We start from the raw sequence: 24649 nt of genomic DNA, 5'->3' as shown, positions 1-24649 counted from the left end.
TGTATTTTGATCTAGATTTTTTGTATTGTTTTTTGTGGTGGTTGATTTTGTTATTTGGTTTTTGAGGTGAAAATCTTTTTGTTCCTTTGTTGTATTTTCCGTATGTGGGTCATTTTGAATAACTTGTAAACCTGTAAAAGAATATAATTGAGTTAGTTCGCGGAGTGCGTATTCTTTTGGATAATAAGGTAATAGGTTATTTCGGTGTTGAACGATTTCTTTTTTGTCTGAGTCGGTGATTTTATATGTGACATCAGTGGGTTTTGCAATTATTTGGTATGGTCATTTACAAAGGGGTTGTAATTTTTTTGAAATTCCTTTTTGAGTATTAAAATTGGGTATTAAAACAAATGTTCCAATTTTTAAATCGGAGGCTGGTGTAAAGCGTGAATTTATTTGTTCATTATTATTTTGCCTTTGTAACAACTTTTTTGTTACTTTTTGGTAAATTTCATTGTGTTTTTTATCTCTGTTTAAAATCCATTCGGTGTGTGTACCGGAGGCTAATTTAAGAATTTGTGGGTGATGAAAATGATCTTCATCGTGTGTATGTAATGGTAGGTTATAACAAATTGAGTCTTTATTTGGTTGACAATAACCTTGTGCGTTTTTATGAATGTTTGCTGTAAACATTATTGGTTTGCGTGGCTTTTGGTTAAAAACCATTTCATATGGTGACATTCCTAGAGTTGTCGTAATTTGTGAATTATATGCTAAGGGAAATAATTTTACATCTGCTGACCATTCGGTGTATCTTGTATCATTTCCATTGATGATACATCTGAGATATTCTTGTAATGAACGGTTCATACCTTCGACTAAGCCGTTTGTCCAAGGTGCGTGAGATGTACGTGGTTTGTGGTTGATGTTATATAGATGACATAGTGTGATGATTTCATTATTTATGAATTCTGTACCGTTGTCTGTAACTAAAATTTCTGGTAGTCCGAATTTTGCTATCCAGTGTTCATAAAGCGTTGTGTAAGCATAATAAGCGTTACAATGTGGTACTGGCTTAAGTGCTACATAATGTGTAAATGCGTCAACAATTACCATAATGTAGGAGTTTCCTTCTGATGAGGGTGAAATTGGTCCTTTAGTATCAAATGAGATACGATGGTTAAAGTACAAACTTTGTCCTTTAAAATCTTGTTTTTGTGCTATTTGTTTTTGATTTGGGTAAGGTTTATTTAGTTGGCATACTATACAGTCATTGCATAGTATTTTTATCCAAATTGGTGCATTTGGGAAATAAAAGTTTTGTATAAAATTTGAATATGATTTCTCTGATCCAGAGTGTCCTTTAATATTTTGTGTATGTGAAATATTAAAAGCTATGAGGATCATACTTAAAGGGAGACAGGGAACTGTAGATTCATTTAATTTGTATTCTAGAAGGTCTGTGTTTTCGTTAATTGTTGTATTATTGAATTTTCGAAAATATCGGAGGAGTGTTTTATTTCCTAAAATAGTTGTATCTGCCTTGACGGGTTTAGTTTTATATTTGTGCCAGGATTTTAGTTGTCGAATTACTGGGTCAAGATTTTGATATTGTTTCAGTGTTGAAATTGTAATTGTTTCTGTTGGGGGGAGAAAAATGTTTTCAATTTCTAATTTAGATAAGGGTATTGTATCAAGTGGGTCATGGAGGTCAAAAACTTGATTTATTGTGTATTTTGAATCGTTTGTTTGTGGTCCTGATAAGTTTATTTTATCAGTTAAATTTTCTTTTTCAATTAGTGGAAAATGGTTCTTAGGCGGGTGTTGTTTTATTCTTTTTTGTTGGGTGTTATTTTTTATCCATTGTGAATATGGGATTGGTTTAAAAGTTGATGTTCCAAGTAGGTCAACTTCATAGTGATTATTTTGACAATCTAAATAAAGTGGGAAGTGTTGTAGATTGTTTATCTGTGATTGTTCAACGTCAGTTTTTACTGCATATTTGCATTCTAGTCGGGGTGATGTTTCATTTTCTGCAAGGTAGAATTTTATATTTTTGGGTATTTCAACTGTGGTTTTACGTGTAAGTAATTCAGGTGGCGTATTTCGACTTAAGGTGTCTGGTAATGCAAGATTTTTTCCTGCGGTCCAAACTATATGTAAGTTTGGGAATTTCATTAGAATTAGTTGAAATCTATAAACTCGGTGGTTTGGATTAGACTTTTGTGTAAAAAGAAAGATGATTGGTTTATGGTCTGTGAATAGAACTGTGGGATGTTTTGATCCAAGTATCAGAAATTCATATTCTGTTAGTGTATATATTATGGCTGTACATTCTCTCATTAGAGTTGAGAGTCGTAGCTCTGCTTGAGTGAATAATCGAGAATTTGCTGATATGAGGTTCATTTTATTTGTACCATTATGTGATTGTAATAATGCTGCGCCGATGCCAAAGTTCGAAGCATCGCACATTGCATAAAATGGTTGATTTGAATCTGGAATTGTGTTTGAAATTTGTTCAGTTAGAAGTTTTTTAATTTCTTCAAATCGTGCTTGATGTTCTGTATTCCATTCAAAATTATTTTGTTGTCTAAGTATATTATAGAATGGTCGTAGATATAATTGCATTTTATAAACATATTTGCTTAAAAAGTTTAACATTCCAAGGAATTCTTGGATTTTCTTTTTATTTGTTGGTGGTTGGAGTTTTTGAATAGCGTCTATACGTGATTTCAATGGAGTGATTGTTTTTCTTTCTATATTATGTCCTAAGAATTTAACTCTTGTTAAAAAGAAGTGTGATTTATCGGGGGCGGCCTTCAGATTTTCGTTCTGAAGTATTTGGTGATATTGTTCTAAAACATTGAACATTTCCTCTTTTGTCTGTGATTGCATAAAAACATCGTCTAAATAGGTGATTGCGTTTTTCTTGAGTATTAGTGGTCTAAAAATTTTGCTCATGAAAGCTGAAAATGCTGCTGGTCCTATGGATATTCCATAGAATAAGCGGTTAAATTCGTATTGTTGGTTTCCAATAACAAATTGTGTTAAACGTCGTGATTGTTCATCTAATGGCATTTGATTATATGCACTATTCATATCGGCGGTGGTAAAGTATTTTCCATTTATTTTTGTTAAAATAACTTGTATTGGTTCAATGGGCCAATTACACTTTGATTCATCTATGAGTGAGTTGAGGTATCTAGCATCGAGAACAATTTTTAATGATTCTCCTTTGGCTAGAATGATAACAGGGTTGATAAATGTGTTGCCTTTTGGTTGTTCTTCTTTGTTTACTGGTGATATAATGTTGTATTGTTCTAAAATGTCGAGTAATCTGTTCACTTTATCGTGTAAGTGAATTGGTACTTTACTTGCTCTTTGTTTTTTGAAAACTGCGTCTGGTTTTAATGGGAGATGTAGCGATGAGCTGATTTTGCCAACATCAAATTTGGATGTTGCATAGACTGATGAATATTTAATTAGCTGTTTGGCTAGTTTTTCAAATTCGTCTTGTGTTATTTGTGAATGTTGGAAATTAAACATTGTTAAAAATTTCTGTTGATTCTCTGTGTAGTTACTTATGTTGAATGTAGGTTTGAAATATGGGGTTTTTGTGAAATAATCCGTATTTCTGTTTTCGTTACTTATTAGATTATTTATAGATAATTCTTCATTAAGGATTGTGGATTGGCAAATATCTAGTAATTGGAGTATATTATTTACACGGTATGCTTTTTCGCGTATTGGTGATATTGTAGCGTTGGTTTCGCAATAGCCTAAAAGTCCTAAAGGTAATGTTACTTGGTAAGGTGTATTGTTGTATACATGTAAGGAAATAATATCTGAAACCGAGTTTTTCAAATATTTTATTGATGAGATTGTGATTTTGAAAAACTTATGAATAGGTTTGAATTCAAAATCTGACATATAAAATTTTTGTTTGTTTTGTTTTTTATCATATTGGTGAACTTGTTTGATAGAAAAATTATAGATGTTTCCTGATAGTGGTTTCAAGTGTTTTCTTTGTTGGTTATATATTGGGTAAAATTTTGAAAAGAATGGTGGTTGTTTATTTAATCTTTGAAAAAATGTTAGGGATGTGTCTTTTGTTTTTGTATATTTATCTTTGATTAATATTTTACTATTCAAGATGTTGATTGTTGGTATATATTTAGAGATAAATGGTATTCCAATGATATTGTGTTTAATATCAGTGATATGGAATATTTGTTTAAATGGTTTGGTTAAAATTTTGTTTTGCTCCATTGTTCTTGTGGGGAGAAGAAATAATTGAATTTTTCCGTAGTTTATTAATGTTGATCCTTGTGCTGTTGCTAGTTTGCTGGAGGTTTCAAGAGGTGTTAGCTTTGGGTGTAAGGTTTTTATTTCATTCCATGTGGGAATGTTTATTATATTTGATTCTGCTCCTGAATCAATTAGAAAATCAATTTCAAGATCTGGTGGTTGAAATTCTTTGCTTCTTGGACTTTCTAAAAGAAATGGTATTGTCCAAATTTTTTCTTTGGGTTGTTCTTTTTGTATGTTTTGATAGATGTGATTTGTATTCAAGCATTTTGTTTTTTCGTTCTCATTGGGTTGATTTGTAGTGTTAATTTCATTAGTTTTTTGTGTCGTCGGTGTGGAATGGATGGGTTCAATATAATAATTGTGAAGGAGTTCTGATTGATTCTCATATATGTGTGATGAAAAAGGTTGTTCATATACAACAGGTTCATAGTCATTTTCGACTTTTATCATATTGATGGAGAGAGTGTTTTCTGTTTCACTTTCTGAGTCTGATGATTCACAGTTTATTTGATTGAGTTGTAACACATCATTTACTGTGTCGTCAATACCTGGAGGGTCTGATGTTGTTTCTGGATTTGATTGTACTTGATTTATATTCCTTTGATGTTTAGGTGTACTACTTCTATGGCGATTATTAGAATTATTATAATGGTTATTATTCCTGTGTGGTGATTGGGAATAATTTCTATAACGATTATTATAACTTGAATGTCGATTTTGTGAATTATTTCGTGATCTGTTTTGGTAATTATTGTTTGGTCTGTTATAGTTCGATCTATTATATGAGTTATTCCTTGATCGATTGTTCGGGTAATTCTGGTTTCGGTTGTTTGAATAACTTCTATTCCGATTATTGGAGTAGTTTCTATTCCTATTGTATGATGAATTTCGTGATTGATTGTTTGGATAGTAATTATTTCTTGATTGGGAATTAGATCTAGAAACAAATCGTGTTGTATTTGAATTTGATATGGAGTAGTTATTTCGACTATTTGGTCTATTGTAGTGGTTTTGTGATGAATTTTGCGAATTTCTTCGTTCTGGTGATCTTCCTCTATAACTTGAGTTATATGGTGATTGATTTCTTGTATAATTTGTATTGTTCGGGAGTGGTTTTGCTGAACTGTTGTTGCTGTACACAGTTTTGTTCGGTAGATTTTGATCTTTTTTCATGTATTGATAGAATGATTTATTTGGTTCTTTATATTTTTGAGGTGTATTTTGATTGTCTTGCTGTTTTTGTCTACATTCAGAAATACTATGTCCGTATCGTCGGCAATAATTACACCATTTTTTGAAAGATGGTTTGCCTTTAAAGTTTGGGTGTTTTTCGTAAATATTGAGTATTTCAGTGATTTTTTCAACGAGGTCTGTATCTGATTCCTGTATATTGTTTATATTTGTGGAAGCTGTTTCAATTCTGTTAACGTATTGTAATTTCAGATTTTCCGTTTCTTCGAGTTTCATTGTGATTTCTGCTTGTTCTAGTTTGTCTACTAGTTTTCGAAAATCTAAATCGGGTTCTCGAATTGAAGAAGGATGGGATGCTCTCTTTTTTATTGCTATTTTTCTTAATTGCGGTGTTAAGATCATCATTAAGATTTCTGTCATCTTTGTGTTTTTATAGTCGTGTGTATTTAATGAATATGCTTTTCGAACTAGTGTTTCGATTCGTACTGCTAATTGCTTGATGGTTTCGTTTGGTAATCTGCGAATTTCATTACATAAAACTCTTTGTTGTTGTTTGTTTCTTTCGGAGTCAAACATTTTTGAAAATTCTTGTGTAAACTTTTTCCAATTTGATTTTATTTCTATAGGCAATACTGAAAACCATTTTTGGGCTGCGCCGTCTAAAGTTGTTTGTATCAACGCTGTGCGTCGATGTATCCAGTTTTGATGTAGTGGCGTATTAATTGGTTCGGGTCCTATATTTAAAATTAAATTTGCTGTTACTGCATTTAAATAGTCTTCTACAGAATATTCAGGGTCTGTTCCTGTGAATACCATTAAAGGTTTATTTGATGTTATTGATGATCCACCCATAAGGTATGGATTGATTGTCATTTGTAATGATTCTGCTGCATTTGGCATTTGAGAAAAATTTGAAAGTTGATTTCTTGTTATTTCGTGTTGTTGAAGATAATATGGGAGTGGTATTTCATTTTGCATTTGTGTTGGTTGGTACGAGTTTGCAATCATTGGGTTTTGTTGCTGAATTGGTTGTGTATCTATTGGTTGTGGAGAAAAAATTCTATGATATGTATGTGGTTTCTGTATTCCTTGTCCACGATATTCTTGATTATAGGGTGCAAATATATCTGGTTGTAAGAAATCATCATCTGAGGATAAGTAATCCATTTGATAAGATCTTTGTTTTTTATTTTTATTTTGTTGAAAAAATGGATAGTTTTCACTACGATCCTGTGGAGGATGTAAATTTGTTTGGAAATTTACTGAATTAGATGGTGCCATTGAGTTATCCCAGTTTCGAGATCTTGTATAATTACTAAAATTTTTTCGTTGTTGATAATTTGTTTTTGATGGATGTGTGTAATTATAATTATGGTCTGCAAAATTGTTTCTAGTGAACGTTTTGCGTGTTTTTGGCGGTATTGTCATGGGTCTGTATGTTTGGTAATCCATGTGTGAATATTTTGGGGCAACCGAAGGTTTAACGGTTGATTGTAAGGTTACCTGTGTTTGTGAAGGGTTTGTATTTCTTGGTGTTGTTAAGTTTGGACGTATTGGTGAAATACTTTGTTGTGTAGTTGTTGTGTGTACGATTTCTTCATTTATGAAATGTGATGGTGTCTGGATATCTTGTTGAGTAAGATTCCTAGTTCCATTGAGGTTTTCATTGTGTATGACTCTAGAGTTTAAACTATTATTTTGCATATCGGGTAAAAATGTATTATAGTTTAATGGTGTTGCATCAATGGTTAATGGTATTACTCTTACATAATCTCTTATATAAGATATCGTACTTATTGCTTGGCTTGAGATTGATTGTGGGAAGTTTATGAATGCGAGATGAGACCATTCGGGGTCCCAAACATAGTCTGATTGTTCTGTGATGGCAGTATCATCGTTTGAGTTTTGGGGTCTAAAATTTTTTCTTGCTTGTGAAATTAAATCAATATTATGTGTAAAATAATCTATTATGAACCATGCCAAAATTTTTTGTAAGTCATGTTTTGTATGTTGTGAAACTTCATCTTTCGTGAAATTTTCTTTAATTATATTTAGAAAACTAGAGAGTAGTGTGATTTCATGTCGTACTCTTATATGTTTAGATGTTTCTGTCGGTGAGACATTTGGTATCTGGATTTCGTTTTCTAATATCGAGATATAACTATATATTATCGCAAAAACTTCATTGGTGAATATGGAGTTTGCTCTTTGTGAGTTATGATATTGGATGCTTTTTATATATTCTGAGAATACTTTTGAAAATTCTAAATCAAGGTCGTCTGTTTGAATTATATATTTATTGTGATTCTGATTTGGTGAGCTGAATTCTATGGAGTAGATTCCGTATTGTTGTGTTAGGTTACATATATCTTTTAGATAGTGATCGATAATTTGTCTTTTGATTTTTACATCTGGGAACTCTGTTTTACATGGACTGATTCCGGGTTCAAACAAATTTAAGAGTAAATTTTTGCAAAATATATGCTGTCCTCTATCAGTGGTTGCATCTACTATAAAGGGGAAGATATCATCATCATCTGGACTTTCTTCACCTGGGGTGTGTGTTGAGCTCATTTTTTCGTTTGATGACTGTTAATATGTAATTATCAATGTGTCTAATTGGTTGATTCCAATTGTATAAATGTACTGGTTTGTGTTTATACTGCTTTTTTATTCTTCTTTTTCCTCTTTTTGATGAATTTGAAGTTGTTTCTGAGTCAGAAAAATATAATTGATCGTGAATGGGGCAATTTTTATCTATAGATTCTTTTAATTTATAAAGTTCGTCTAAACTGCTGGTTTCTGATTCTGAAAATGCGTTGCGGTTTTTAGAAAATCTTTTTCGTGTAATTTGTCTTTGTTTAGTTATTATTTTTCTCTTTAGTGTTTGTCGTTTTGTTCGAATGTATCCAACTGTTTGTGTATGAGGTGTGATTACAAGGTCGTATATTTTGTTATCTATTTCACAATTGTGTAAAACGATTGTTTGTTTATTTCCTAGGTTTTTAAATGACATAAGGTTTAGGATGACGGGTGCAAAAGGTTGTTAAATGATTTCTATTTGCTTAAACTGTTAGTCCTTACGATTTTTTTGTTAGCCTAACCTGGGTCTATTTGTTCAGGGTTGGGGAGAAAAGTATATCGATTCCGAAGAATGATTTTATACTTTCTCGTGGCTAGTATAAGCTAAGGTGTTAACTTACTTAATCTTACTTAAGGGTAGTGATTGTGTTCAGGGTTGGAGAATAGTAAATCGATCCACAAGGTTCAGGTATAATTAGAACGCGAGTAGTTCGTTAGATACTATTTTAAACTTACTAAGTCTATGATTTATCCTGGGTCTGGTAAGAGGGGGGATCAAGTGAAGGATGAATAACCGAAGTTCTTCACTGTTTATCCTAATTTGAATGATTAGTTTTGTTCAAAAATTTCTATTAGTCCTGGGTTTTTAGAAAGGGTTGGATAGTGAATCGACGTTTGAGGTCGTTAGACACTAGTTAAGTGGGTGGGGGAGAACAAAGTTGTTCTTTTTGATCCAAGGATAGGCCTTGATGATCAAGTTTTAAATTTAATTAAATAGAAAATGATTTAAGATCCAAGGATAAGCCTTGATGATCTGATTTTTAAAATTAAGTGAAATTAAGTTTTAAAATGATTTAAATTTGTGTAGAGAAAAGATTTAGTGTTTTTATGATATTAGTGAGCTTATGAATGCTGTTATGTTTAGGTGATGGAGCTGGAACAACAGGATGATTTATAATTACTAACCATTTATTGTCATGCTACTAATTTTTATTTTGATTTTTCAATAAATATTTTTCAAACATGTTTTGTATATTACTGCAGAATTTAGGAAAACGATCTGAGATCTTTTTATCAATCGTTATTGTATATTAATAATTTTGTTTAGCGCCTGAAATGATTTTGAAGATTGACTTCAAAATTTTATGTTTGCAAATGAAAATCTAAATTCATTGCTAGTAGTATTCTAAATACAAAAGTTTGTTCTGGCTTTTGCCGAACTATCATATAACTATATGGTAAGTTTCTGCTTTGTGGTATGTCGTCTCTGGTTCGAGGTCTTCTTGCAATTCCGGGTAGTTCTCGTATCGTTCGGAATATTGGCTTTGATCTATTGAGTCGTAGAGACATTTCGATTAAATTATTGTCGTATAACATTTTGTAAATGTTTTGTCTAAATTCTAATCTATTATTGGTTAATTCTAAGCTATTAAGGTCTTGTTCGAGACTTATGGTCGCACCAGATGAGTTAGGACCGAAGTGTATAACTCATAGAGTAATTTCGGATAGGGTACACCGTCTGCTCGTCACGCTATCTTATTTTCGGCCGGATAGATTCGTGCAACTTCTTAGTCTAATACCGATCCTAATCTTACTCTTATACTATCTAGTCTCAGGTTGTTTAACTAGTCTCTGCTAGGCTCAATAGATCTAGGGTATACTGGTTTATTGCGGCTGCTGAAGTACTCGGGAGAGTTCAACTAACTTCTAAGTTAAATTCAAATCTCTCTGGTGCTGAAATTACAAGTAATTTCAGCACTTACAAATAAGTGGATTGTTAGTCAGATGGATCATGATTGGTTAATATTAAATACTTTACATTGGTAAAATATCTAATTTATCCAATCATAAAATGTAGTTTAGATCAGGTTCCAATGAAGACCAAATATGTTTGTCGTGGCCTTATTAGTCTATATGTAATTTTTCATAACAATCGGACAATGCGGTCAAAAAATTTACATGTAAAATTTTACAGGTGGGGGGGGGGGAAAGAAAAAGAGCCAATAACTGTTCCCACCAACCGATTAACAAGAAAAATGGCATGCGGACTAATCGGGCCATGACAAACAAATTTGCTCTTCATAATTAACCTTGTAAAACCATTAATTACATCATTAAATTGATGCCCATACGAGGTGGGGGTGGGGTGGGAGCCCAAAATTGAGCCACCTCGCTTTTGAGAGTCAAAATTTCAAAAGCAAAAGCACTTGTCAATGGAACCGAAGATAAATAATGCAGGCTTGGAATTTCGACGAACATTGTTGTCCCAAGGGATCGTGCAGAGAGAGTTTTCAGCACAGACCGCTGAAGCCAACTCCACCAAATGTCGTTGCATTTTATAAGATGTCAAGCCATTGCGCAGCGTTTCTCCATTTTACTTTTTCGTTTTTTGCCTTTGCATGTAACTTTGAATAACAAGGGTGGCATAACTGCAGATTCAGTGAACTTTGGTAGAACTTGCTTCAACGGCAAAAACCCTAATTATCGGTAGCATCAAGTAAGTAATGGCGAAGCATTTGTCTCTAAGACACGCGTTGTATGCGGATTTCAATTAATTTCTGCACTCCAAAATTCATCCATACTAAACTTGTATCAAATTTTTTCAATTCAATCAAATTTGTAACATTAAAACATTTTCTAAACACCTGTGGAGTTCAGTTCACAGCAATAGTACTTGCATAATTTCACAGCTTAACTGTTGCCCGGGTTGACCAAAACTTCTTATCATACAATTTCCATATATGAGAAACTTCTTGTCATACAATTTCATACAATTCCATACGTACAGAAAATTGTATGAAAACTCTATGATAAGCATTTTTCCATATATGAAAATTGTATGATAGGCGTTTTCCCATAAACCAAAAATTTTGATTTTTTCTTTCTAAATTTAGTTTCTGAAAAATTTTCGGTTCTAGTTGCAACCGAACACAAGTGACAAAGACCTTGGTTACTCAAAACACCAAAGGTTGGACGGTCTTGCAATTACAATGCATAGACAACGACCTGAATTTGGCTGTCTTTCGCAATTGATATAACAAAAGTAACAAACTTTTGTTTTTTGGCAAAATTTTTTAATGATGATTATGTTAAATTTTTGAATTTTCAAATTATCAGACATTGATCAAGGCGTACATTAACACCCCATACAAAAGAAAGAGGAATTTTCAGCGTTTTTGAAAAAAAAAAATTAAGTGAAAAGAAAATAAAAGCCAATTTTATCGTATCCAGGACTACGTTATGCACACAAAATTTTAAACTTTGCATGCAAAATTTTTTTTTTCGAAAAATGTTTGTTTGCGTACGAAAATCGATTTGCAGTTGAAAAAAAAACCAAAAAATTTTTGGGCTTAATTTTCAAAATTACTTGATGTATGGAATTGTATCAACTGCAGATTCAGTGAACTTTGGTAGAACTTGCTTCAACGGCAAAAACCCTAATTATCGGTAGCATCAAGTAAGTAATGGCGAAGCATTTGTCTCTAAGACACGCGTTGTATGCGGATTTCAATTAATTTCTGCACTCCAAAATTCATCCATACTAAACTTGTATCAAATTTTTTCAATTCAATCAAATTTGTAACATTAAAACATTTTCTAAACACCTGTGGAGTTCAGTTCACAGCAATAGTACTTGCATAATTTCACAGCTTAACTGTTGCTTTGTCTTCGTTAAACTTTATTCGAGTTAACAGATGGTTTCTATTTGCTACGAATGAAAAAATGTTCTTTTTATCTCAATGCAGTTTTTCTAGTCACAAAGTCATTACACAGCTTTTCTGGCGTTTCTCAACACTGGCAGTTATTGTTCTGAATTTAAAAGTATTTTTAAGTCAAAGTTTGGCGATCGAATTAGTAGTTTTCAACAAAGACTTTTATATCTCATGGAGGCTGATTGATTTCCTGTGTTCAAAAGTGAAACATACTTTATCACCATTTTTGTATGTAAATTTGTGGGGGTTTGAAAACTTCCAATTTGTCAATGCTCTGTACTATTTATGCACGCTGTGAAAAATTCAATTTTTATACTGAAAGCGTAACACGAATATTTATCACACAATACAAAATTTTTCCAAATTGAACACAGACGAGCTTTTTGTCTCATCAACTGTTCCGACTACTTTCGAGGAAAGTGACCAAATATTTTTGCTCGGGGTGGCTTTTTGTTATCCAGACAAACTTCGACTGTTTAACTAGCTTTTTTTGGCTGAGTTTTTATACCATCTAAAAAGAATTGTCGCCTTGAGCTCAAAAATAAAATTCGTTTTTACCCCCAAAAATTACATGTAAGTATACCTAAAAATGTTTCAATAACAGTAAAAGCTGAAAACGGGTGGATTCAAGAATTCGACCCCTGCCGACCCAAAGGGTCCCCTTTAGTACAATTTAGAGATATCCATACTTGATGACGGAAACTAAAAGTTTTCTGAAGGTGCCTTCGGCGCCCATATATACTAATTTTGAGCGGGGAAGGGGCGCTAAAAAAGCCCAAAAGCGCAATTTTTAGGTCAATTTTTTTTCAAAAAGTGTCTAAAAATGCCTTTTTTGGTCTGTATTTGAAAAATTTTGACTGCGGCGCACAAAATTTTGCAAAAGAGGGTCTTTTTAATGCATTGGTAGAACTGGTAAAATTTATTTGGTCGAGCTAAAATAGTCGACATTTTCGAAATTTTTTAAAAATTGGCTTCCTCCCACCTCTCGAGAAAATCCTATATCTGCCCCAGTGTGGGGGGATAACTTTCAAAATAAATTTCAAAAAAATGGCTAGAAATTTTCTCAAAAAATTGTTTAGAATTTTTTTATGGAAATTTCATCATTTTTATTAAAGCAAACACTAAACCGTAGACATCAAAAGTCAGTCGGAATAATCAAGGCTTCGCCGTGGTACGAGCAGTCTTGTTTACATTTGATGGCATGTTGGTTCATTACTCAAATATAAACACATTTTGCCTTTGTGAACAATTTCGTAAAATCTATGGTTACACAGTAAATTTGATTTTTTTGTTTTGGGCGAACACAAAGCGCGATACCTTTTACCCAAAATTAACTATTTCGAATATCAAATTCCGAATATTGAATCTTTGAATACTAAATTTGAGAAGTGATATGTTCAAGTTAACACTTGATAATGCTTAAAAAATTTCATCAGATTATAGATATAAAAATAAGCTTTCAAATCGGAAATGGACAATCGTCCAGCAAGAATTGACTCGCTTTGCCCTCAGGATCACTGGATAATAGCATATATGGATTCGTCAGTTTAACACAAACTCAGCAAAAATGACAAAAAAGAAAATAATTTCAAAAAATTAATTCAAATCACGCGATCAACAATAAATTAAGTTGGGTATGATTTTTGATATGCGCATATTAATGAAAGTTCTCTTGGTTAAATTTTTCGTTATCAGAATTATTTCATTTAGCTGAATTGAAAATTCTTCATTGAAAATACTAATATTAAGCAATTCTGATTGTAATCTTAAAATTTGTAGTTAACAAACGAAACCATATTTGCGCACACTTCAACTTCCTTAACTTTCCTTGAAATTTCTTCCGACATTTGATACCGATTTCCTTTGGGCCGGTGGTCGATTAAATTTTTCTTGATCCAAGCTACAGCTTCATTGTCTAAATTTGACCCGAAGATTCTTCTCTTCAATTGTTGAGTGAAGTTCAGCATGTCTGATGTCATTTGTTCATATTTGACCGAAATGATTCGGCTGGCGTGAGGGTATTCGGAATTGTGTTCAGATGAATACTTGCCTGAACAAATAAAATGTTTCATACCAGAAAAAAAATTAAGACCAATTAAAAATTGCACCCCCAATTTTAAATAAAAACTTTCAAAGTTTGAGATTTCATAGAAAAAATACCTTAAATAACTTAAAACCTGACCCACTGACACCATTTCTTATGCATTAGGAGTGCATTTGAACTCAAATAGAATTGCTTCATTAAGAAAGTCTCGTTTTAATTTGAACATTATACGAAAAATTACGCCTGGATTAAACTTTTACATGTCATATTTCATTCGCTTTTGCAAAATAAATGATCACTTTATTTATATCAATTCAAGGCAAACAATTAGAAATCTCAAAGCTTTTGCCAGATATCAAGCCAACGCTGTTTAATAAAGCTAAGTTTCCGACGTACCCAGTGACAAGTAGAGTGATAGTTGATCTGCGCATGTCTGCTGAATTCCACCAACATTAAAGTGCCTGTCTTCACTGAAATAATGATAAGAATTTTTAACAGATTAGGTAAACCAAAATTTTCGTATGTCTCGATGAAGGACACCTAGGGCCAAGCTAAAGCTGGAGGTACGTAATTGATATTTTTTATTTGTTATACTGATGCGGGACAAAATGCGGCGATATTTCAAAAACTGGACCAAAATCTGAGTTTTTTCAGAATGAAAAAATAAATGATAATGAAAATTTTTGAGATTTTGGAATTTTTCGACAGGATACTCTTTCTCTTACAAAAAAATAAAGAGCAGCCGCTTCTACAGGAAAAACTTGCTCAACCGCTTCTTTCGACTGAAATTTTCATCTCCGATTTCATAGGGGAGTTTGTAGGAAAATTCAAAAAGTTTCCAAAAGCGGTCAAAAAATCAAAAACATGACTTTCCAAAATCCGTAATTGTTTCAGCTAAAAGCAGTACGTGGCCGGTAATTTCTCGATTGAACACTTAACCTGAGAATTGGCACGGTAAGTTGAAAATTTTTACTTATTTGAAGGCCAAAACTTTTTTCGAAAATCAACTGTGCTTAGAAAATTATAAAGGAAAATTTCCAACAAGCTGTTGTGTCGATTAAACCTTTGGAATCACATTTAGCAGGATAATTATCGAGAAAATTCCAGAAAACGGTCAACCAATTAAAAAGTTGACATTTCCGAGAATCATAGCATTTTTTAGAAAAAATTGAGCGTAGTCGCTTACAAAGAAGACATTAACTCAGCCTGTAATTTCCATTGAACCCAAAAACCCCACTTTGGCAGGTCAGTTCTCAAGAAAATTCAAAAAATTGTAATAAAACGGTCAAAAAATTAAAAATTTGACTATTCCGAGGGCCATAATTAAATATGTAAAAAAATATGGGCGTAGCCGCCTGTGGAGGGAGTTTTTCAAACCTGTTCATTGAAACAAAAATCTCAGATTTGGTAGGTAAGTTTTCAAAACATATTGGATAAAAACTTCTCCACAAATCCCCCCAGATTTTCGCAGGCTGTAGACAAAGGTGCAAGCGAAAAGACACCAGGATTGTATGCAGGCACACAAAAATGTAGGCGCTCCTTCTACGGCTACTCTTTTTTTGAAAATTGGTGGTAGGGTTTTTGAGAAAATGTAAATTATGTGCAAAAAGTGAAAACATTTTCAAAGCATCTCAAGAAATAAAAAAAAATCATACTCCTATAAACTTGCATAATACCTGTTTTTATCAAACAGGAATTCTAGGCAAGCAAACATGTGAAGCAAAACATTAAAACTACCATGTAGCAACTATTACCCACTCAGTAATTTAATTTGAATTGGTTTGAAAATGAGCATGTCAGTTGCATAGCAGCACCATAACAAAGCTGATTTTGTTAAACTAGCTTTTAACCCAAAAAAAAGTTTAGATTCCGATTTGATAACGCTTGCTAATCGCGCCATATGCTGTAGGTACGAAAAGGGAGGTGAATCATGTTAATGAGGTATTGAGGGTACAAAGAGATCAGCAAAATTCAAAATCGAAAAAAAAACCATAAAAAATTAAAATGAAGAAAAAAAATACTTTTGAATTACATAGAGACTGACAATAAGAATCCAATATAACTGATAATTATCCAAGAAACTCCAAAGCTCGCACGTATTTGCGACAAATCGTAGCAAGCGCTACTTCGTCGGAAATTTGAAAAATGATAGTTCATGGGGACTCATGAATAAGTAGTTCGGCGAAACATACTTTTTAAACCCGAAACCCTTGAGGCATGGTCGTTTCTTTGCTGTGCATTGCTATATCAAATTAAATCAAACTAGCGTGTAACGCACCTCCGGTACTCCGAATTTTTAACCTCATAAAGACCGCATATATTGAAAATAAGATCTGCATTCTTTGAGTGTACTCTGACAGCGACCAATTACAGGGTTCATAATTACAAACTTTGCAAAGTTTCTTATTTAATTTTTTTAAACAAATTTTGAAAAACCATAAACTTTGTGAAGTTTTTTTAAAATAATCTTCGAAAAAAAATAAAAATGAACTAAGAAACGTCACATGTGTGAAACTAAACGAAAATGAGCAGTCGCATTTGGACTCAAGATTTGCAACGCCAGAGAGTACTCTTACAGTACCCAATTACAACGTTGGGAAATTCCACTTTTGAAAAAAGGTATTTTTTGAAAACCATAAAATGTCTCATCTCGAAAGCTACCAAGATTTGGGCAGTCTTATTTGAAGGCAATATTCGCAATCTTTGACAGTACTCTGACAGCATACAATTACAGGGTTGGGAATTTAACTTTTGTGAATTATTTTGTAATTTTAGTTTACTGAAAATTTCCTAGAAAATCACAAAAATCTTCGTACTGTAAATTTAAAATATTTGGGAATTTTTAATTGAAGGCCAAATTCGCAACCCCTGAGATTACTCTGACAGCCCCCAAATACAGATTAAGAATTTCAAATTTTGAAAAAAAATTAAATTTTACTTTCATAAAATTTTTTTGAAAAAATCACAAAAAAAATTACAACGTTTTGAGAAGTCATATTTGGAGGTAAGGTTCGTCGCAACTCCTGAGAGTACTCCGACAGGGCATCACTACAGAGATGGTAATTTCAAATTTTGTGATTTTTTTTTATATCTGAATTCTCTGAAAAATTTTGCGAAAATCATATAAAACGTCACATCTCGAAAACTACAAGGATTTGAGCAGCCATATTCAGAAGCATATTCGCAACCCCCTGAGAGAAGCTTCACAGTTTCCAACAACAGGACTGAAATCTTCAAAACTTTGGAGTTTTTAACATCTAAGTTTTTTTTGAAAATTTCTGAAAAAAATCATAAAAAACGTCATATCTCGGAAACTACAAGGATTTGAGCAGTCATACTTGGAGAGAACTTTCGCAACTCTTGAGACTTGACAAAATGGTAACTTGAAATTTTTTATATCTAATTTCTCTGAAAATTTTTGAAATTATCCCTAAAAAACGTCATGTCTCGAAAACTAAGAGATTCGAGCAGCCATAATCAGAGGCACAATTCGCAACCCCTGAGAGTACCCTCAAAATATCCAACAGCATGATCGAGATCTTCAATATTTTGGATTTTTTTAAATATCTAATTTTTTTGAAAATTTTTGAAAAAATCATAAAAAACGTCATATCTCAAAAACTACAAGGATTTGAGAAGTGAGATTTGAAAGAAAGGTTTGCAACCCCTGAGAGTACCCTGACAGCACCCAACTACAGGGTGAGAGTTTAAAAAAATTGAGGCTTTTTTAAAAATAAATTTCAATATCTCGAATTTTGGTTATACAAGATACAGCAATCTCGAAAATTGCCGTATCTTGTGAACAAAAAGGATTCGGTTATTCGTATATGGAGGCCAGAATCCAAAAACCTGGGAAAACCATGACCGAATCCCGCTATTCGATTGCTTATTTCAATTTTGATGATAAAAAACCCTGAATTCAAACTAGGGAAATCGAAAAAAAACCATGACCTTTGCAATTTACGATATAGCTTAGACGTGCAAAAATTCTTTTGTTAAACAAGGAAAAACAATACCTTGAGAAAGCTTAAACATGGGGAGATAGTGAAGCCCGCATTTAAATATGTAATAATAGATAACAGATAGATGAAAAAGCAGGTATACAGACAGAGAGACTTAATTTGACCTCGAAAAAAAAATTGCTGAAAAATTAATGACCTTGCGGAAATTTCATCGAAAAATTTTCTTAAGCATTGCAAAACATGATATATCTTAAACGTGAAACATTTCTTTCGTTAAACATGCAAAATTATCATACTTAAACATGGGAGATAGCTGTCGCACCCATGCATTTAATATAGCATAAAAGCCTTGATAGATAGATAGATAGATAGATAGATAGATAGATATATGGGATAGATAGATAGATAGATAGATAGATAGATAGATAGATAGATAGATACATAGATAGATATACAGGGTCTTTCAGTTAGAATGGTTTTTTTGAAACGTCTATAACTTTAAAATGGAACATTGAAGTTAACTGATTCTTTTTACATTTATTATATGACAGCTTAAGATTTTACAACACGTACACAAAAGTTATAATAATTTAGAACACGTGGGAAAATTTACAGCGGGAAAATCAGACGTCTAACAAAACATGTTCACACAGGCTGAGTAAGCATATGCAGTTAGCCTTTTCTACCCTGTTTGAATGTTCACTATGCCTTTTACTGTTGAGCAAAAGAAACACATTATTTGCTTATTTGCAAGACTTGACAATCTAACCTTAGTACGCCGGCAATATATCCAGGACTTCAATATCACGCCTCTTGAAAGCACAAGATTGAAAGGTCATCATTTTTCTCGTGTATGGGGAAAAATTCAAGAAGATTATCAAGCACTCCATGCGACTTCCAATCGCAAAGGAACTGAAATAACGCAAGATACCAATGCTAAGAACCGTGTTTAAGCTAACTTCCAAAGAAACCCTACCCACTCAATCAGTAAAGCCGCATCGAACCTTGAATACTCAAAAACAACACTAAGGAGGATCGCGAAAGAGCTAAAATTAAAGCCATTTAAAATTATTAAAACCCAGAAAATATCCCCAGTCAATTACCAAATGCGACATACTTTTTGTCTTTGGTTTATCAACTTGCTCAATTTGACAACCAATTTTGCCTCAAATGTCATCTTCTCCGATGAAAAATGGTGGGTTTTGGACTCTGCTCCAAACTCTCAGAACCGGAGACACTGGGCTCTTGTAAATCCCCGAGAAATATTGGAGTGTAAATATCAAGGCAAGAAAAAGGCTATGTGGTGGGTGGGGGTACTTAAAGGTACTTTATTGGGCCCATTCTTGTTCGTTGATGCAAGAAAAAATCCGGTCACTTTGAACCAGCAGACGTATCTGGACATGTTGCAGTCTAAACTCTGGCCAATTCTTCTGACACACCGCGATCTTCGGCGCCTGTGGTTAATGCAGGATGCTGCAACGTGCCACTGCACAGAGAGAGTCGTCACATGGCTCCACTCAAAATTTGGCGCGAGGATTATAAGCAGGAGGAGTGCGATTCCTGGGCCACCTAAAGCCCGGAATTGATCCATTGGATTTTTGGCTATGGAGTCATTTGGGTGAAATGATATTTGATACCAACCCCCAGACAGTCCCAAATATTATGCAAACCGTGGAGAACGCTTGTGGAACGCTAACTCCGGCGCAGGGAGTGAAAGCAGCAACAAATTTTGAGAAGCGGTTCCATCTTTGTATTCAAGAAAATGGCGGACATTTCCAGCAGTTATTATAACTCTTATGTACGTGTTCAAAAATCTTAATCTGTTATATAATAAATGTAAAAAGGATCAGTTAAATCCAATGTTCCATTTAAAAGTTATTGACGTTTCAAAAAAACCATTCTAACTGAAAGACCCCGTAGATAGATTGGCTTTCTATTTGTTATAATAAATTGCCGTGAATTGTAATTTTTGAAGCATTACCAATTGTCAACTGAGGCCAATGGATGCTTGTGACAAATTTTTGCCTCATGGTCTGAAGTTGCAGGCAAAAGCGAGATTTGAACGAATCAGCGTGCGCCAGATAATTATTAAAAGGTTAATAGATTAATAACTGCACAAATCGCAGTTTTCCGCAGTGCATCTGATTATCGCAAGGGTCAAAATAGTCAATGAAAACAAAGAGACAAAAAAACTTCTGAAAACAATTTTCCATGAGTTTCAGATTAAGAACTAACTGCGAGCAAACTTTTAAAAATTCAAAACCGCAGGCAAGGTTTCCTGGCGCATACTCTGCCCTCAAAAGTAGCAAATTTTTGCACCAGAAACGCTTTTAGAAAAAATTAAGAGTCGATCCGCCAAAAAATGAACGTCAGAAAATAGTAGCAAAAGAGGACACTTTGGGTAGTCAAGAGGTCGATTCCCCGTAGCGTCCACTTAAATATTTTACTATCAGAGCATAATTTGCCATCTATTTAGAAAAACAACGTAGCCAAAAACCAGGTGGAGAAGAGTCAGTAACACAAGGAAACTTAAAAAAGTGATTGACTTTATAATTTGAAGAACAACTTATGATTGAGACGCTTTTGATAAATTTAACCCAATTTGAAAAAATGCGATAGAAAATTTAATATTTCTCGGAAAAAATCATTTTCGAAATCAGCTGTTGCAATTGAAGAGCGTAATTTGATTTTCAATCATAATGATTTTGAATTGAACAAATATTAAGACTTTTTCCTATTAAAAAAAATAAATTAAATCATCACGAGCTCTATAAGTGTCTTTACCACGTTCACTGAAATTTAATAATATAGAATGAGACGGAAATAAATTAGCATTTAAACCGCGAAAAATCGATTCCTGAGAAAGAACAATTTACTTTTTCTTGAACAGACAGTTGAAAAAGAGTTAATGAACTCAAGGAAACAGGCATCGACTCTTCGCTCATCGAAATCACTACGCTCGTCGACTTATCAACAACGCGCTTTTTGATATTCTTGCTCTTGGTATTTGAGAAGTAAACATTTTTTTTCCAATTTGAAACTTGTAAATTTCATTATATACTTTTTACCAAAAGTTGAAAAAGTGTTGATCTTCAATCAAAATTTGCAATACTGCAACTAAAAACTGCTATTTTTAGCTTTTACTGCTACTGAAACAATTCAAGCTACACTTACACATCAATTTGGCGGTACAAACGAAATTACTTCCAAAACTTTACGAAGAAAAATTTGCTCGTTTTTTTTTGAATTTGAGGAGGAAAGATTTCACCTCAATACCTATCTCATTTATTTTGAGAATGAAATTATCAAATTATAATTCTAATAAATTTTAATATCAATATAAGTCTGATTCATTACTCACGAGGACAAGTAGACCTTCCTAGGGTCTCTGTACAAAATGATGATGACCAAATCTGGAAACAGATCCAACAGTTGTCTGTAAATCATATTTTGAACCTCGACTGGCAAGAAGGATAGTCGGATGCTCTTGATGATTCGCAAGTCTGAAGCAGGACAGAGTTCTTTAAACTGTTCTTCTTCCGGAGCCTGAAATTCATCAGATGATTGCAAAACGTCGTCGTAACAAAAGAAAACTTCGGATGTGAAACACTTTTTATTCAATAATTCTAGCGCTAGAAAAAAAATAAAGTTATTATATGCAACTTTATTATTTTCGAAAACGTTTGGAATACACATTGCGATACACATTTTTCAAGCATTTGAAAAAATTTATTGTTTTATTTACCATAGCTACGTTCAGTTCAGGAGCAAAACTAAGTTTGAAAGTAGCTATCTGACTTTATAATTGTTCTGAGTCTGCTAAAATCTCTAGCACATTTCAATTTAAACGTTCAACCTATTCAACCTTTCGATTGATTTACTTGAAGCAAGGAACCAATATAAACAAAAACACAACTACACCGTTGGATTACTGGGCTTCAATCGGGAGTCCCGTCTGGTGAGACGAGCGAAGTTGTGGTTGTATACTTTCTTCTTGAGATCTCCAGGCACGTCACATGTCAGGAAGCCACACAGAAGCCGAAATGCTTCCTTGGGTTCGGCGTTGAATCTTGCAAAAACGCAGGAAAAGAAACGAAACTCACGCAAGTTCTCACACGAAATAGCCAACAAATCGTTTAACTGATTGGGCAGAAAAACATCACAGTTTTGAATCTGTGATAATGAACAATTTTATTAAACAATGGGAAAACAAGCAAATTATATATCACTCATTAAGATACGCTTGTAACAGAACTAAATATTAACAAGGATAGCAGCCGGTTGTAGTGCAAATAGCAGATAATGTTCCAAACTCATTTATGCTCGCAAAAAATACCTAAATAAAATCGAAAAAATTTTACTTTTTTGAGTTCTTCAGCAGAGGAGGGACGTTATCAAAAACTCTGTCAACTAGTTAGCTAAGGTGTTTTACCAACAAAAACTAAACAGGGCTGAAAGTCGCAATTGGTCTTTTTTATTGGAACCGGAATCACAGTAAATAGGGATTTTATATAATACTACAATCCTCTACCAGCTTTTTGAGGTATTATAGTGTAATAGTGTAAAAGATTATAAACGATTATAGTGTCTTTTGGAGAAGAAATTATGAATTTTACAAAAAATTTCAAGTTATCTCGTTTCTTGCTTCGTCCAGTTGCTACGTATTAGGTTTCATAAATTTTTACTTTTAACACAAAATTTTGTTTATTAAAGTTTTCTCTACTTTTTTCTATATTACGTAAACTCCATCGCCTCTTTTAACAACCCCTTTTTCCAGTTTAAACCCTCCCCCCACAGTTTACCCCTAGTCAGTTTATTCCCCGCCCCCTTCCCCCACCCAGTTTACCCCTCGTCAGTTTACCCCCGCCCCCTCCCCCCACCCAGTTTACAGATATTTTACTGCCTCTACTACACAATAAGCGAAAAATCGAATATAAATTTTTCAAAGTTGGCAAATTTCAAAGCGCCATAAAAAACTTCAACCTACCATACCCAAAATGTTGGGTCAATTTTCAGCCAGGTTATCAATTTTAGACAGCTGCCAAAAACATAGCTGACAGACAGTTGGAAATGGAAAAGTATCAATGAATTCAAGAAACTGAACAAAAAAACGATTGAATTAATTTTGAACTTTTTTAACTTTCAAATTTTGTAGTAATATATATCACTGTTACGCTCTTCAACATTACGAGGCCGAACGTGTTTTGGCGGAATTTAATTGAAAATCAAAATTTAAACCAAGAAGAACTCAAACTTAAACGTAAATGAAATATTAATTATTTTTATTGGAAAATCGCACGATTTATGTTAGTTAAAATCACTTCGTTTTTTTAAACTTTATAACTTTCAACAAAAAAATTACTGTTCAATGAAAACATTAACTCCCTATATTCATCTGAAAAAGGTAATAAACCTGCAATCTTTTTGTGAAAACTCGAGTGGTTAGAAATTGTCAATTTTTCAAAAATTATGAATGATGTTCAACGCGTGAGTGCCAATTAATTAAACGCGACGATTATTTCAGCCTTCAAAATTATGACGAATTTGGTTAAAGCAAATTACCTGAAGCCCTGCAAGTCTCGCACTATAACAATTACAATTTTTCTTTGCTGTTGGGGCGGACCAACAAAACAAAAAAAAGTTTTGTAAACATTTTCTCTCTTCCAGACATATCCGAGACATTTGCGTTTAGTTTTGTCCATTAGTGTATTTTTTCCTGACGCTGCGAGAGCAAAAGCTTAGATTAGTTTCGAGTAGCAATTGTAAAGCTAAATAAAATTACCGAAAATTTCAGTTGCAAAACATCTTGCCGATCACGCAGGTTATACAGATTGAAATAAAAGTTTGCACATTCTGTTCTTATGCGGCTTAATTGAAATAGTGTTTGAATTGAAAAGAATCCAACCTGTTTGTTTTCTTCGAGTACTGATGGAATGGCTCGAAAACATACCACGACTTAGCTGACATCTGACTCAATAGTTGTCCAAAAACAGACGATCCCGAGCGTCCAACAGTAGTTATCAAAATCTTGTGAATTTTATTTGGATTCTTTAATTTCAGCTGATCAATATAATATGAAGTCTCATTTATATTTTCATTAATGCTCTCAGATGTGCGAGAATCCAAAATGCGAGACGCAATCTTCTCTCCAAAAAGTTTGATTGTCATGCTGGCATAAAGGCTAAAATTAATTTTAGTTTTATGAAAAACTAGCGGGTTGGACAAGCAACAAATTCGGTTAAAACAAACTCACAACAAAACCAAAGCGCCGAACTGTAGAAATTTTAGCTTGGTGATCTTCATGACTAAATTAGAGATCGTGTAAAATGTGTGTTGAATTTAGTGACAAGATGGAGCAAGTTTTCACGCTGCGACAGAAAGAAATCACATTTTTTTCAGCAATAGTTACCGCATTATGTTTTCCTGTAAATGATGCAAATAATGGTATATCAACTAAATAATTAATTTATCGCAATACGCACCATTTAAGGGTTTTTAAAAATGCGCTGCTTCAGCATTTAAGTGAAAAATCATTTATAGAATCGGCAGACCTTTAGCCAATTATATTTGTTATCCAGTCAAGTCGAAAAAACCCTATCCAGGACTCGTCAAGCTTTTTGCTATAAAAAAGAGGATGAATGGAAATTTTAAACAAGTCAAAATTTTCGTCATTTTTTCAAGTCGAC

General features: G+C 33.2%; 1 protein-coding gene across 1 annotated transcript; it reads right to left on the bottom strand.

The window, feature by feature from the left end:
- Positions 1-13354: 13354 nt before the first annotated feature.
- LOC134844656 (uncharacterized) lies at positions 13355-24381 on the bottom strand. Its single transcript, XM_063861454.1, has 7 exons — positions 24217-24381; positions 23869-24144; positions 21885-22032; positions 21325-21509; positions 14398-14471; positions 13764-14007; positions 13355-13474 (listed from the first exon to the last, which is right to left on the bottom strand). Exons 1-7 carry the CDS (start codon positions 24264-24266, stop codon positions 13417-13419), a joined length of 1035 nt encoding a protein of 344 aa, XP_063717524.1. The 5' UTR covers positions 24267-24381; the 3' UTR covers positions 13355-13416.
- Between the last annotated feature and the right edge of the window lie 268 nt (positions 24382-24649).

The sequence above is a fragment of the Symsagittifera roscoffensis genome, chromosome 4 (assembly GCF_963678635.1).
Source record: "Symsagittifera roscoffensis chromosome 4, txSymRosc1.1, whole genome shotgun sequence".
In the NCBI taxonomy this organism is placed as follows: domain Eukaryota; kingdom Metazoa; phylum Xenacoelomorpha; order Acoela; family Convolutidae; genus Symsagittifera; species Symsagittifera roscoffensis.
Note: the sequence above shows the minus strand (reverse complement) of the source record. Positions and strands in the feature narration are given on the sequence as shown.

Excerpts from the sequence above, each read along its gene's own strand:
- LOC134844656 (XM_063861454.1), bottom strand. The coding sequence starts at position 24,266 with ATGAAGATCACCAAGCTAAAATTTCTACAGTTCGGCGCTTTGGTTTTG. Across the intron at positions 21,510-21,884 it reads TGAAGCCCAGTAATCCAACG|GCTCCGGAAGAAGAACAGTT; the intron begins GTGTAGTTGTGT and ends GATGAATTTCAG. Across the intron at positions 14,472-21,324 it reads AGGAAGGTCTACTTGTCCTC|TGAAGACAGGCACTTTAATG; the intron begins GTGAGTAATGAA and ends TCATTATTTCAG.